Here is a 14946-nt window from a genome sequence, read left to right as displayed (position 1 = left end):
TGTGGAGGCTCAGTCGTTGAGTATATTCAAGACAGAGATTGATAGATTTTTGGATATAAGAACATAAGAACATAAGAATTAGGAACAGGAGGAGGCCATCTAGCCCCTCGAGCCTGCTCCGCCATTCAACAAGATCATGGCTGATCAGGCCGTGTACTCAGCTCCACTTACCCGCCCGCTCCCCGTAACCCTTAATTCCCTTATTTGGTTAAAAATCTATCTATCTGTGACTTGAATACATTCAATGAGCTAGCCTCAACTGCTTCCTTGGGCAGAGAATTCCACAGATTCACAACCCTCTGGGAGAAGAAATTCCTTCTCAACTCGGTTTTAAATTGGCTCCCCCATATTTTGAGGCTGTGCCCCCTAGTTCTAGTCTCCCCGACCAGTGGAAACAACCTCTCTGCCTCTATCTTGTCTATCCCTTTCATTATTTTAAATGTTTCTATAAGATCACCCCTCATCCTTCTGAACTCCAACGAGTAAAGACACAGTCTACTCAATCTATCATCATAAGGTAACCCCCTTATCTCCGGAATCAGCCTAGCGAATCATCTCTGTGCCCCCTCCAAAGCTAGTATATCCTTCCTTAAGTAAGGTGACCAAAACTGCACGCAGTACTCCAGGTGCGGCCTCACCAATACCCTGTACAGTTGCAGCAGGACCTCCCTGCTTTTGTACTCCATCCCTCTCGCAATGAAGGCCAACATTCCATTCGCCTTCCTGATTACCTGCTGCACCTGCAAACTAACTTTTTGGGATTCATGCACAAGGACCCCCAGGTCCCTCTGCACCACAGCATGTTGTAATTTCTCCCCATTCAAATAATATTCCCTTTTACTGTTTTTTCCCAAGGTGGATGACCTCACACTTTCCGACATTGTATTCCATCTGCCAAACCTTAGCCCATTCGCTTAACCTATCCAAATCTCTTTGCAGCCTCTCTGTGTCCTCTACACAACCCGCTTTCCCACTAATCTTTGTAATATTAAGGGAACCGAGGGATATGGGGATCGGGCGGGAAAGTGGAGTTGAGGTCGAAGATCAGCTGTGATCTCATTGGATGGCGGAGCGGGCTCGAGGGGCCGAATGGCCGACTGCTGCTCCTGTTTATGTAGGAGCTGGTGGGGCCAGAGCGGGAGCCACGTTGAGCGGACGCGAGGGTAACGGTGCGTCTCTCTCTCTCTCTCTCTCTCTCTCTCGATGCAGGTCCACTGCGACGACAACACCACGGCCTACCTGAAGCTGGACGTGAAGGTGGACAACCTGGTGACCTTCAAGTGCCTGCAGGGCTTGCCCGCGACTCCCGTCTATGGCCAACAGCTGACTGTCCACTCCTGCCAGGCTTCCGGCCTGGTCCGGCTCCGCAGGGAGGCCCGGATCGTGGTCCACAGCATCGCGGGGGTGCGGCTGAAGACCAAAACTTTCACCTACTTCGGACTGTTCAAGCTTTAGAGCGGGGGGGGAGCGCGTCGGGGTGTTTGCGTGTGTGTGTGTGTGCACGTGTGTGTGTGTTTGCGTGTGTGTGTGTGTGCACGTGTGGGGGTCCGCTTGGAATTGTCAAAGACTTTGAACGCAGAGAAACACGGCCGCAAAGAAAGTAGGGACACCGTTTGCGAATGAACCACCCGGAGCGGTTGGTAGATTCCCTCCCGCTAACGCCTCCTCCCCCGGGTCACTCGCCTCCCGTTTACAAGCACCGGCAAAGTACTCACTGATCTGAGACTGGGCCCTTCGCCCCCTCCTGTTGCATTGGGTAAGGAAACGGGAACAGGCCTCGGCCCCCTTCGAGCCTGCTCCGCCATTCGATGAGGTCAGGGCTCAGCTCCACTTCCCCCCCAACGCCCCCCCCCCCCCCGCTCCCTGTAACCCTCGACTCCCCCCACCCCCCCTCCGCCTAAAATACCGGCATTCTTTCAACCCGGTTTACCGTGACTTGCTGGCGCTCCCCAAGGCCGATTTCGGAGGTGGGGCCCTGCTTTCTGCCGATGACCTCAGCCGCGGGGTGTTGACAGGGAGAGGAGAGCCTATCCACCGTCTAATTCGAGTTTTTTGTTTTTTTTATTCACATATCCCACTGGCGAGAGGGCCACTAACCATAGATCATCGATTTAAAACCATCGGCCAAAAGATTTGGAGAGGGGGAGACGGGTGGGGGGGCGGGGGGGGTGGGGTGTAGACAAGGTGGTTAAGAATACTTGCTTTTATTAGCTGAGGCATAGAATACAAGAGCAGGGAGGTTATGCTTGAACTGTATAAAACACTAGTTAGGCCGCAGCTGGAGTACTGCGTGCAGTTCTGGTCACCACATTACAGGAAGGACGTGATTGCACTGGAGAGGGTACAGAGGAGATTTACCAGGATGTTGCACTGGAGAGGGTACAGAGGAGATTTACCAGGATGTTGCACTAGAGAGGGTACAGAGGAGATTTACCAGGATGTTGCACTGGAGAGGGTACAGAGGAGATTTACCAGGATGTTGCACTGGAGAGGGTACAGAGGAGATTTACCAGGATGTTGCACTAGAGAGGGTACAGAGGAGATTTACCAGGATGTTGCACTGGAGAGGGTGCAGAGGAGATCTACCAGGATGTTGCACTGGAGAGGGTACAGAGGAGATTTACCAGGATGTTGCACTAGAGAGGGTGCAGAGGAGATTTACCAGGATGTTGCACTGGAGAGGGTGCAGAGGAGATTTACCAGGATGTTGCACTGGAGAGGGTACAGAGGAGATTTACCAGGATGTTGCACTAGAGAGGGTGCAGAGGAGATTTACCAGGATGTTGCACTGGAGAGGGTACAGAGGAGATTTACCAGGATGTTGCCGGGACTGGAGAATTTTAGCGATGAGGACAGATTGGATAGACTGGGGTTGTTTTCTTTGGAACAGAGGAGGCTGAGGGGAGACCTGATTGAGGTGTATAAAATTATGAGGGGCCTGGATAGACTGGATAGGACGGACCTGTTTCCCTTAGCAGAGGGGTCAACAACCAGGGGGCATAGATTTAAAGTAATTGGGGGGAAGTTTAGAGGGGGATTTGGGGGGAAATGTCTTCACCCAGAGGGTGGTGGGGGTCTGGAACTCACTGCCTGAAAGGGTGGTAGAGGCAGAAACCCTCACCATATTTAAAAAGTACCTGGATGTGCACCTGAAGTGTGGGTTACGGACCCAGAGCTGGGAAGTGGGATTAGGCTGGTTAGTTCTTGGTCGGCCGGCGCGGACACGATGGGCCGAATGCTAGTAGTTTCGTCGCTGCTTCCATCTCGGTTTCCAACAATGTCACCTCCATTTTTCCCGAACTCGATTTAGTTTCCTCATCAAAACAGGAAAGTGTGGGGGGAGGGGGGAGCCTCGAAGGCCTGAATTCGATCCCCGGTCCATCCTGGGTTAGTCAGCCCCCCGATTTGCGGCCTTGTAGTTGGGAGCCTTCCAGGGATTGCAGAAAGGTCAACTACAACAACAACTTGTATTTATATAGCGCCTTTAATGTAGCAAAACGTCCCAAAGTGCTTCACAGCAAACAGTTATAAGTCAAGTTAAATTTGACCCTGAGCCGCATAAGGAGAGATTAGGGCAGGTGACCAAAAGCTGGGTCAAAGAGGTCGGTTTAAAGGAGCGTCTTGAAGGAGGAGAGAGAGGCGGAGAGGTTTAGGGAGGGAGTTCCAGAGCTTGGGGCCCAGGCAATAGAAGGCACGGCCACCGATGGTGGAGCGATTATAATCAGGGATGCTCAAGAGGGCAGAATTAGAGGAACGTAGATATTTGGGGGTTGTGGGGCTGGAGGAGATTACAGAGATAGGGAGGGGCGAGGGCTATGGAGTGATTTGTAAACAGGGATGAGAATTTTGAAATCGAAGTGTTGCTTAACCGGGAGCCACTGTAGGTCAGCGAGCACAGGGGGTGATGGGTGAGCGGGACTCGGTGCAAGTTAGGACAGGGGGCAGTGAGCACAGGGGGTGATGGGTGAGTGGGACTCGGTGCGTGTTAGGACACGGGGCAGCGAGCACAGGGGGTGATGGGTGAGCGGGACTCGGTGCGAGTTAGGACACGGGGCAGCGAGCACAGGGGGTGATGGGTGAGCGGGACTCGGTGCGAGTTAGGACACGTGGCAGCGAGCACAGGGGGTGATGGGTGAGCGGGACTCGGTGCGAGTTAGGACACGGGGCATCGAGCACAGGGGGTGATGGGTGAGCGGGACTCGGTGCGAGTTAGGACACGTGGCAGCGAGCACAGGGGGTGATGGGTGAGCGGGACTCGGTGCGAGTTAGGACACGTGGCAGCGAGCACAGGGGGTGATGGGTGAGCGGGACTGGGTGTGAGTTAGGACACGGGGCAGTGAGCACAGGGGGTGATGGGTGAGCGGGACTGGGTGTGAGTTAGGACACGGGGCAGCCAAGTTTTGGATCACCTCTAGTTTACGTCGGGTAGAATGTGGGAGGCCGGCCAGGAGTGCATTGGAATAGTCAAGTCGAGAGCTGCTGTGATTTTGCTGCTCCAAATGCCGGCACTGGAACTCCAGGAAGCGGCGGGAAAGGGGGGGTGTGATGCCCGCCACAGTTGAATAACCCCCCGCCGTGGTAGCTCACCGACGGAGAAGGGCCTCCTGCGGGGAGGCGGCGGGAGCTGAGTAAGGAGAAAAGGAACGAGAAAATGAACTAGGGCGAAACCAACAGAGACGTTGCGGAGGTCGCTTGATTCTTGGACGCTCGGGGGATATGGGGAAAGTGGACTTGAGGTCGAAGATCAGCCGTGATCTTATTGAATGGCGGAACAGGCTCGAGGGGCCTGCTGCTGGTTCTTGCGTGGCAGCAAGTTCCACATTGTCACCACTCGCTGGGTAAAAATGTTTCTCCTGAATTCCCGATTGGATTTATTACTAACGCTCTCACATTGACCCCGGTTCTCGGCTGCGGGTCGCCTGTGGGCCGAGATCGCAGAAGTTCCGACTGGGAATGGAGAGAGATGCAGTAACTGTGAACCAAAGGTACCGGGGAAATAACCGGCCAATCACGAGGCCTGAATGTTTGCTGAGCCAGCTGTAATGTATTTGCTTCATCGGCTTTTCGCTTAAGAATTCATAGCAACATCATCATCATCATCGGCAGTCCCTCGGGATCGAGGAAGACTTGCTTCCACTCTAAACATGAGTCCTTAGGTGGCTGAACAGTCCAATACTGGAACCACAGTCCCTGTCACAGGTGGGACAGACAGTGGTTGAGGGAAGGGGAGGGTGGGACAGGTTTGCCGCACGCTCCTTCCGCTGCCTGCGCTTGGTTTCTGCATGCTCTCGGCGATGAGACTCGAGGTGCTCAGCGCCCTCCCGGATGCACTTCTTCCACTTAGGGCGGACTGGTCTTTGGCCAGGGACTCCCAGGTGTCGGGGATGCTGCACTTTATCAGGGAGGCTTTGAGGGTGGTCCCTTGTAACGTTTCCTCTGCCCACCTTTGGCTCGTTTGCCGTGAAGGAGTTCCGAGTAGAGCGCTTGCTTTGGGAGTCTCGTGTCTGGGACATGTGAACAATGTGGCCCGCCCAGCGGAGCTGGTCGAGTGTGGTCAGTGCTTCGATGCTGGGGATGTTGGCCTGGTCGAGGACGCTAACGTTGGTGCGTCTGTCCTCCCAGGGGATTTGCAGGATCTTGCGAAGACATCGTTGATGGTATTTCTCCAGCGACTTGTGGTGTCTGCTGTTCATGGTCCACATCAGATTCATAGCAACACACTGCTATTCAGAACCAGTTGGTTTATTAACATAAGGTTTAACAATCACACCACACATTACCGGTTCATCCACCAGGCTCACAACCACCTGCCCCATCGTGGATCCCCCGAACTCAACTGGCTGGGGTTTTATTGAGTCTTGTGAACGTCACGTGACCTGGCTAACCCACTCACAGCTCTACCGACCTGTGACGTCACAAGGCATACGGATGGCGTCATAACCGCCCCCTCTTTGAGTTCCACGGGAACAGGAGGAGGCCATTCGGCCCCTCGATTCTGTTCCACCATTCAATGAGATTCTTTGATATCCTTGCCGAACAAAATCTGAGCTTTGACATTTTCAAATGCCCTCCCCCCCCGTCCCCATTCCCCCCCAATTTCTGTGGGAGGGGTGTGTGGGTCACCTTTTACATATTATGAAATATATATATTTGTATTTAACCGTTGCAATTTGTCGAGTTGGTGTTGAATATTGTTGACATAATAATATATTAATGAGAGAGAAAGGTCCTTGTCTCGTTTTCCCTCCCCCGCGTCCCCACCCCACTGTGGGGGGGGGGGGGGCGCGTTTCCTCTTTAATGCGGTCTTAATTGAGTTGCGTCACATGGCTGGGCCGTGGGCTGCATTGCCAGGGGCCTCGAAGTGCCGCACACCCCTGTCTCGGGCGAGGATCCGAAGTCCCGAACGTCAATGGTGAGGAGGGTGGAACGTACCAACTCGGTGGGCGGGGGGCGGAATGGGTAACGACGCCTTGCTGTAGATTGAACTCCGACCTTCGACCCCTGGTTGGTGAGGCTCATTTTCCCCACCCTTTCACCGCCCCCCCCCCCCAATCCCGACCTCACACAATTTCGGCTGCCCACCCACCCATTTAACATAATTCGCGTATATTCCCATTATCTGGTGGTTACTGTCTCACGAGACAATCCCGTGGTGTATCAGATGCAACAGTTCAGTGTGACCTGTGCACAAATCGTAGCCTTGTTGTGGGCCTGTCCCGTGTGTTGTATAACCCACTAAGTGAAGGCAACCGTAATGTAATTGCTTAAGAATTCATAGAACTAGTCGGTTTATCACACCACACATTACCGGTTCATCCACCAGGCTCACAACCACCTGCCCCATCGTGGATCCCCCGAACTCAACTGGACGGGGTTTTATTGAGTCTTGTGAACATCACGTGACTTGGCTAAGCCACTCCCAGCTCAACAGCTCTCCCAACCTGTGAGCGTACCCACAGGGGCGAACGTTACAGCAACCTCTGTTGAATTTTACGATATTTGTACGAGTATACGGCTGATTATATCAGTACTGAGGGCTACCCTATTTACCGTAAGATCCTGTGTACACGCCGCACTTTGGGTGCCAGGTACCTTTAAGGTGCAGGTATAATGTAGAGAGGAAGGATATCAGTGACACGGCTCGCTCCTTTCAGTGGGTGAGTGTGGCTCAGAGTAAGTACTCACCTCTGCACGCCCTGCCCACAACTCTGCCTTAAGAGCAAGGCTTGAGCACAAATTCTAGGCCGACTATCCCGGCATGGTACTGAGGTAGTGCTGCACTGTCAGAGGGGCAGTACTGAGGGAATGCTGCACTGTCGGAGGGGCGGTACTGAGGGAGTGCTGCACTGTCGGAGGGGCGGTACTGAGGGAGTGCCGCACTGTTGGAGGGTCAGTACTGAGGGAGTGCTGCACTGTCGGAGGGGCGGTACTGAGGGAGTGCCGCACTGTTGGAGGGTCAGTACTGAGGGAGTGCTGCACTGTCGGAGGGGCGGTACTGAGGGAGTGCCGCACTGTCTGAGGGGCAGTACTGAGGGAGCGCTGCACTGTGGGAGGGGCAGTACTGAGGGAGCGCCGCACTGTTAGAGGGAGTGCCGCACTGTCTGAGGGGCAGTACTGAGGGAGCACCGCAGTGTGGGAGGGGCAGTACTGAGGGAGTGCCGCACTGTTGGAGGGGCAGTCTTTCAGATGAGACGTTAAACTGACGCCCCGTCTGCTCTCGGGTGGACGTAAAAGGTCTCGTGGCCACTATTTCGAAGAAGACCAGGGGAGTTCTCCCCAGTGTCCTAAGGCCAATATTCATCTTTCAACCAACCCCATCAAAAAGCAGTTTTTATGATGGAACATTAGTGTAGTGGTTTAAGGAGCTGTATGGCCCCTTTAAGGAGCTGCGTGGCCCCTTTAAGGAACTGCGTGGCTCCTTTAAGGAACTGCGTGGCCCCTTTAAGGAGCTGCGTGGCCCCTTTAAGAGGCTGCAAGGCCCATTGACAATTCCGTACAGGCGGAAAACTTTACATTGAAACAGACGGATGGAGAGGTGGGAGGGCTCGCACCTTTATAGGGAACGATGGCTGTTGTCTGGGCTGGGCCTATATCTGACCCCAGTCCCAGACCAACGTGGGTTGACTCTCAATCCCCCCCAGAAATGGCCTCACTCGGTCACCAGGGGCAACGAGGGACGGCCGAGCCAGCGACACCCACAGCCCCAGAATGGAGAAAAAGTAAGAAAGACTTGGATTTATATAGCGCCTTTCACGACCACCAGACGTCTCAAAGCCGCTTCACAGCCAATGATGTACTTTTGGAGTGTAGTCGCTGTTGTAATGTGGGAAACGCGGCAGCCAATTTCCGCACAGCAAGATCCCACACACAGCAATGTGATCATTTAAATGGGGAAAGATTGCAAAGTGCCGCAGTACAGCGGGACCTGGGGGTACTTGTGCATGAAACACAAAAGGATAATATGCAGGTACAGCAAGTGATCAGGAAGGCCAATGGTATCTTGGCCTTTATTGCAAAGGGGATGGAGTATAAAAGCAGGGAAGTCTTGCTCCAGTTATACAGGGTATTGGTGAGGCCACACCTGGAGTACTGCGTGCAGTTTTGGCTTCCATATTTACGAAAGGATATACTTGCTTTGGAGGCAGTTCAGAGAAGGTTCACTCGGTTGATTCCGGAGATGAGGGGATTGACTTATGAGGAAAGGTTGAGTAGGTTGGGCCTCTACTCATTGAAATTCAGAAGAATGAGAGGTGATCTTATTGAAACGTATAATATTATGAGGGGGCTTGACAAGGTGGATGCAGAGAGGATGTTTCCACTGATGGGGGAGACTAGAACTAGAGGGCATGGTCTTAGAATAAGGGGCCGCCCATTTAAAACTGAGATGAGGAGGAATTTCTTCTCTCAGAGGGTTGTAAATCTGTGGAATTCACTGCCTCAGAGAGCTGTGGCAGCTGGGACATTGAATATATCCAAGACGGAGATAGACAGATTTTTGAGCGATAAGGGAGTGAAGGGTTATGGGGAGCGGGCGGGGAAGTGGAGCTGAGTCCATGATCAGATCAGCCATGATCGTATTAAATGACGGAGCAGGCTCGAGGGGCCGTATGGCCGACTCCTGCTCCTATTTCTTATGTTCTTATGACCAGATCATCTTTTTTTAATGAGGGATAAATATTGGCCCCAGGATACCGGGGATAACTCTCCTGCTCTGCTTTGAAAGAGTGGCTGTGGGATATCTTACGCCCACTTGAGAGGGCAGACAAGGCCTCGGTTTTACCTCGCATCTGAAAGATGGTACCTCGAACAGTGCGGCGCTCCCTCAGTACTGCCCCTCCGACAGTGCGGCGCTCCCTCAGTACTGCCCCTCCGACAGTGCGGGGCTCCCTCAGTACTGCCCCTCCGACAGTGCGGCGCTCCCTCAGTACTGCCCCTCCGACAGTGCGGCGCTCCCTCAGTACTGCCCCTCCGACAGTGCGGCGCTCCCTCAGTAGTGCCCCTCCGACAGTGCGGCACTCCCTCAGTACTGCCCCTCCGACAGTGCGGCGCTCCCTCAGTACTGCCCCTCCGACAGTGCGGCGCTCCCTCAGTACTGCCCCTCCGACAGAACTAGTCGGTTTATTAGCAAAAGGTTTAACAATCACACGACACATTACCGGTTCATCCACCAGGCTCACAACCACCTGCCCCATTGTGGATCCCCCGAACCCAAATGGCCGGGGTTTTATTGAGTCTCGTGAAACATCACATGACTGGCTAAGCCAACTCCCGACTCACTGGCTCCACCAACCTGTGAGCAGACGGGCTGGTGCGGACATTACACAGGGCGCCTTGCGATCGGCCGGGCAGGCTTGCGGGAGTTGGGTGATAAAAGGTCATGGTTTGCCCTGGAGCCGTTGGCAAGCTACAACTGTCCAATCGAGAATCGGCTCGGGTAAGGAAGAATCTGCACTCCAATTGGCCGTGGGGGAGGGGGGGCGGGGTTCAGCGAGGACGGACGTGTCGGGCAGCCAATGGCGGGCGGGCAGGAGGTCATGTGATTAACACCACCTGGCAGAATTGGCGACCCCGACAGAAATGTTGTCTTAATTCCGTAACTGTGAAGCGCGAGTTGAAATTCTCGGCCTGTGATCAATGATTGAGTTGACGTGTTCCTCGCCCCTTTCAGTAAAGGGGAGGAGAAATCTCTTAGGAAGCTTTGTAACATTGCTGCTACGACGATGTCTTATCGGTATTATATTTTATTAAATATTTTTTATTCCCAGTTTATTCCCGCGTTTTCTTTTGGGGCTGTTCTGCACCTCCCCCCAACGCATGTTGTGTCAGCGAGAGGGAACGCGTGGCTCAAAGTCTTTCCTTGGAGAGGATGCGGTGGAGGTTAACCAGAACGGTTCCAGCGATGAGGGGCTTCAGTGATGGGGAGAGATTGAGAGCGGGGATTGTTCTCCTCGGAGCAGAGAAGGCTAAGAGGAGATTTCGTTGAAGTGTTCAAAATCATGATGGAGTAAATAAGGAGAGACTGTTCCCGGGGGCAGGAGGGTGGGGAACGAGAGGGACACAGATAATCGTCGATGGAACCAGAGGGAGATGGGGAGAATGTGTTCACGCAGCGAGTTGTTGTGATCGGGAACGCGCTGCCTGAAAGGGCGGTGGGAGCAGATTCAATGGTAACTTTCAAACCGGGAATTGGGTAAATACTTGACGGGGAAACATTCACCGGGCTGTGGGGAGAGAGTGGGGGGATGGGACTGATGGGATCGCTCGCTCACAGAGCCGGCACGGGCTCGATGGGCCCAATGGCCTCCTCCCGTGCGGTGAGATTCTGCGATAATTGGATGGGTATGTGTTGTGCTGGGTATTGGTCCCCAAGCGTTAGGAGTTGGGCATCATGTGGGCAGAGAGTTGTTAAACCTTTTGCTAATCAACCGACTCGTTCTGTCGGAGGGGCAGTACTGAGGGAGCGCCGCACTGTTGGAGGGGCAGTACTGAGGGAGCGCCGCACTGTCGGAGGGGCAGTACTGAGGGAGCACCGCACTGTCGGAGGGGCAGTACTGAGGGAGCACCGCACTGTCGGGGAGGCAGTATTGAGGGAGTGCCGCACTGTCGGAGGGGCAGTACTGAGGGAGCGCCGCACTGTCGGGGAGGCAGTATTGAGGGAGTGCCGCACTGTCGGAGGGGCAGTACTGAGGGAGCACCGCACTGTCGGAGGGGCAGTACTGAGGGAGCGCCGCACTGTCGGAGGGGCAATGCTGAGGGAGCGCCGCACTGTCGGAGGGGCAGTGCTGAGGGAGCACCGCATTGTCGGAGGGGCAGTACTCAGGGAGCACCGCACTGTCGGAGAGGCAGTATTGGGGGAGCGCCGCACTGTCGGAGGGGCAGTACTGAGGGAGTGCCGCATTGTCGGGGGGGCAGTACTGAGGGAGCCCTGCACTGTTGGAGGGGCAGTACTGAGGGAGCACCGCACTGTCGGAGGGGCAGTACTGAGGGAGCGCCGCACTGTCGGAGGGGCAATGCTGAGGGAGCGCCGCACTGTCGGAGGGGCAGTGCTGAGGGAGCACCGCATTGTCGGAGGGGCAGTACTGAGGGAGCACCGCACTGTCGGGGGGGCAGTACTGAGGGAGCGCCGCACTGTCGGAGGGGCAGTACTGAGGGAGCACCGCACTGTCGGGGGGGCAGTACTGAGGGAGTACCGCACTGTTGGAGGGGCAGTACTGAGGGAGCGCCGCACTGTCGGAGGGGCAGTACTGAGGGAGCGCCGCACTGTCGGAGGGGCAGTACTGAGGGAGCACCGCACTGTCGGAGGGGCAGTACTGAGGGAGTGCCGTCTTTTGAATGAGATGTTAAACTGAGGCCACGTCTCCCTCTCATGGCACTATTTTGAAGAAGAGCAGAGGGAGTTCTCCCCAGTGTCCTGGGGCCAATATTGCCCGTGAAGCGCGTTGTGACGTCCTGAGATGGTCAAAGGCACCATAGAAACATAAGTTCTTGCATTGTCTCTGGGCACGTTAGAAAATGTTATTAAACTGATCTTGGGCAAGAACCTTTCCCGCTTATCCGTGTTCCTGTGTGACTGCACCTCGTCCGCTCCTGCCTGGGGGTAAGAGGGATTCCTGGGGGAACGCCTATCCTGTTGGGAAGGGTGTTTCCAACCAGGTTTAAGCTCCCTGCCTGTGAATAACACACCCACACCAAACCGAAAACACAGGCTGAATTGCAAATATCTCCAAAACAATCCCACAGCTTCCGTAGAATCAGAGAACGGTTACAGCACAGGAGGCCATTGGGCCTGTCGAGCCCATGCTGGCTCTCTGCAAGAGCCCCTCAGCCAGTCCCACTCCCCCGCCCTTTCCCCATAGCCCGGCAAAATCAATTATTTCAGGTACTTTCCCAAATCCTCCTCGAAAGCCACGATTGAGTCTGCCTCCACCGTCCCCTCAGGCATCGCATTCCAGATCCTAACCACTCGCTGCCTAAAGTAAAAAATGTTTCCCCATCTCCCCCTCGGGTTCCATCGCCGATTATCGTCAATCTGTGTCCCTCTGGTTCCCGACCCTTCCACCAATGGGAACAGTTTCTCTCGATCTCCTCTGCCCAGACCCCTCATGATTTTGAACACCTCGATCAAATCTCCTCTCAACCTTCTCTGCTCCAAGTAGAACAACCCCAGCTTCTCCAGTCTATCCCCTGTCACTGAAGTCCCTCTTCCCTGGAACCATTCTACATTCTACACTCGACTCAGCAAGCACCAGGTGAGTGGGACTCGGTGCGAGTTAGGACACGAGGCAGCGAGCACAGGGGGTGATGGGTGAGCGGGACTCGGTGCGAGTTAGGACACGGGCCAGTGAGCACAGGGGGTGATGGGTGAGTGGGACTCGGTTCGAGTTAGGACACGAGGCAGCGAGCACAGGGGGTGATGGGTGAGCGGGACTCGGTGCGAGTTAGGACACGAGGCAGCGAGCACAGGGGGTGATGGGTGAGCGGGACTCGGTGCGAGTTAGGACACGAGGCAGTGAGCACAGGGGGTGATAAGTGAGCGGGACTGGGTGCGAGTTAGGACACGGGGCAGTGAGCACAGGGGGTGATGGGTGAGTGGGACTGGGTGCAAGTTAGGACACGGGGCAGCGAGCACAGTGGGTGATGGGTGAGTGGGACTCGGTGCGAGTTAGGATACGGGGTAGTGAGTACAGAGGGTGATGGGTGAGCGGGACTCGGTGCGAGTTAGGACACGGGGCAGTGAGCACAGTGGGTGATGGGTGAGTGGGACTCGGTGCGAGTTAGGACACGGGGCAGTGAGTACAGAGGGTGATGGGTGAGCGGGACTCGGTGCGAGTTAGAACACGGGGCAGTGAGCACAGTGGGTGATGGGTGAGCGGGACTCGGTGCGAGTTAGGACACGGGGCAGTGAGTACAGAGGGTGATGGGTGAGCGGGACTCGGTGCGAGTTAGGACATGGGGCAGTGAGCACAGAGGGTGATGGGTGAGTGGGACTCGGTGCGAGTTAGGACACGGGGATATCGAGCACAGGAGGTGATGGGTGAGCGGGACTGGGTGCGAGTTAGGACACGGGGCAGTGAGTACAGAGGGTGATGGGTGAGCGGGACTCGGTGCAAGTTAGGACACGGGGCAGTGAGCACAGGGGGTGATGGGTGAGCGGGACTGGGTGCGAGTTAGGACACGGGGCAGTGAGCACAGGGGGTGATGGGTGAGCGGGACTGGGTGCGAGTTAGGACACGGGGCAGTGAGCACAGGGGGTGATGGGTGAGCGGGACTGGGTGCGAGTTAGGACACGGGGCAGTGAGCACAGGGGGTAATGGGTGAGTGGGACTCGGTGCGAGTTAGGACACGGGGATATCGAGCACAGTGGGTGATGGGTGAGCGGGACTCGGTGCAAGTTAGGAGACCCCGAAGTCTCTCTGTCCCTGTACCCAGATATACACACACATCAGTACTGGAAAAGGAAATATTTGCCGGGGTAATTGGAGGGAGCAGGGGGGACAGGGGCTCACCTGGATGGCCCACGATGGGCAGCAGGGCCTCCTTCAATGCTGCATATCTAACTCAGCCTCTGCTCGAGCCATCTTTGATCTTTTAGCCCTCCCCATGTACGACAGTCCCCTGCTTTCCTTATCAGTACAAACAGCTCACTCACTCCAAGCTCAGGCTGGGCTCATTCCACGGCACGTCTCAATTGTCTGCCTTTATCGCCATGTCGATCGTATTGTTCTAACCGTTCCCCACATCCACTGTGACATTCATCCTTTGAGTCATTGCTTATCAGCAGGGCCAACATCCGATCAACAAACCCAACTTCTCATTGTCCAAGGTGGCAGCTCCCGGCCGTTCGTTCTCCCCGGTGTCCTGGGGCCAATATTGCCCGTGAAGCGCGTTGTGACGTCCTGAGATGGTCAAAGGCCCCATAGAAACACAAGTTCTTGCATTGTCTCTGGGCATGTTAGAAAATGTTATTAAACTGACCTTTCCCGCTTATCCGTGTTCCTGTGTGACTGCACCTCGTCCGCTCCTGCCTGGGGGTAAGAGGGATTCCTGGGGGAACGCCTATCCTGTCGGGAAGGGTGTTTCCAACCAGGTTTAAGCTCCCTGCTTGTGAATAACACACCCACACCAAACCGAAAACACAGGCTGAATTGCAAATATCTCCAAAACAATCCCACAGCTTCAGAATCAGAGAACGGTTACAGCACAGGAGGCCATTGGGCCTGTCGAGCCCATGCTGGCTCTCTGCAAGAGCCCCTCAGCCAGTCCCACTCCCCCGCACTTTCCCCATAGCCCGGCAAAATCAATTATTTCAGGTACTTTCCCAAATCCTCCTCGAAAGCCACGATTGAGTCTGCCTCCACCGTCCCCTCAGGCATCGCATTCCAGATCCTAACCACTCGCTGCCTAAAGTAAAAAATGGTTCCCCATCTCCCCCTCGGGTTCCATCG

At 55.1% G+C, this 14946-nt stretch overlaps 1 protein-coding gene across 1 annotated transcript in view; it reads left to right on the top strand.

The window, feature by feature from the left end:
- The window catches only part of tnfsf12 (TNF superfamily member 12), a 63472-nt gene extending 61360 nt beyond the window's left edge, over window positions 1-2112 (top strand). The window contains exon 7 of the mRNA XM_070863531.1: window positions 1210-2112. Within this exon, the coding sequence (XP_070719632.1) occupies window positions 1210-1455 (246 nt within the window). The 3' untranslated portion in view covers window positions 1456-2112. The remainder of the gene's footprint in view (window positions 1-1209) is intronic.
- The last annotated feature ends 12834 nt before the right edge of the window (window positions 2113-14946 follow it).

The sequence above is a fragment of the Pristiophorus japonicus genome, chromosome 20 (genome assembly GCF_044704955.1).
Source record: "Pristiophorus japonicus isolate sPriJap1 chromosome 20, sPriJap1.hap1, whole genome shotgun sequence".
NCBI lineage: Eukaryota > Metazoa > Chordata > Chondrichthyes > Pristiophoridae > Pristiophorus > Pristiophorus japonicus.
The sequence above is the reverse complement of the archived record's forward strand: the minus strand, read 5'-3'. Positions and strand labels throughout refer to the sequence as shown.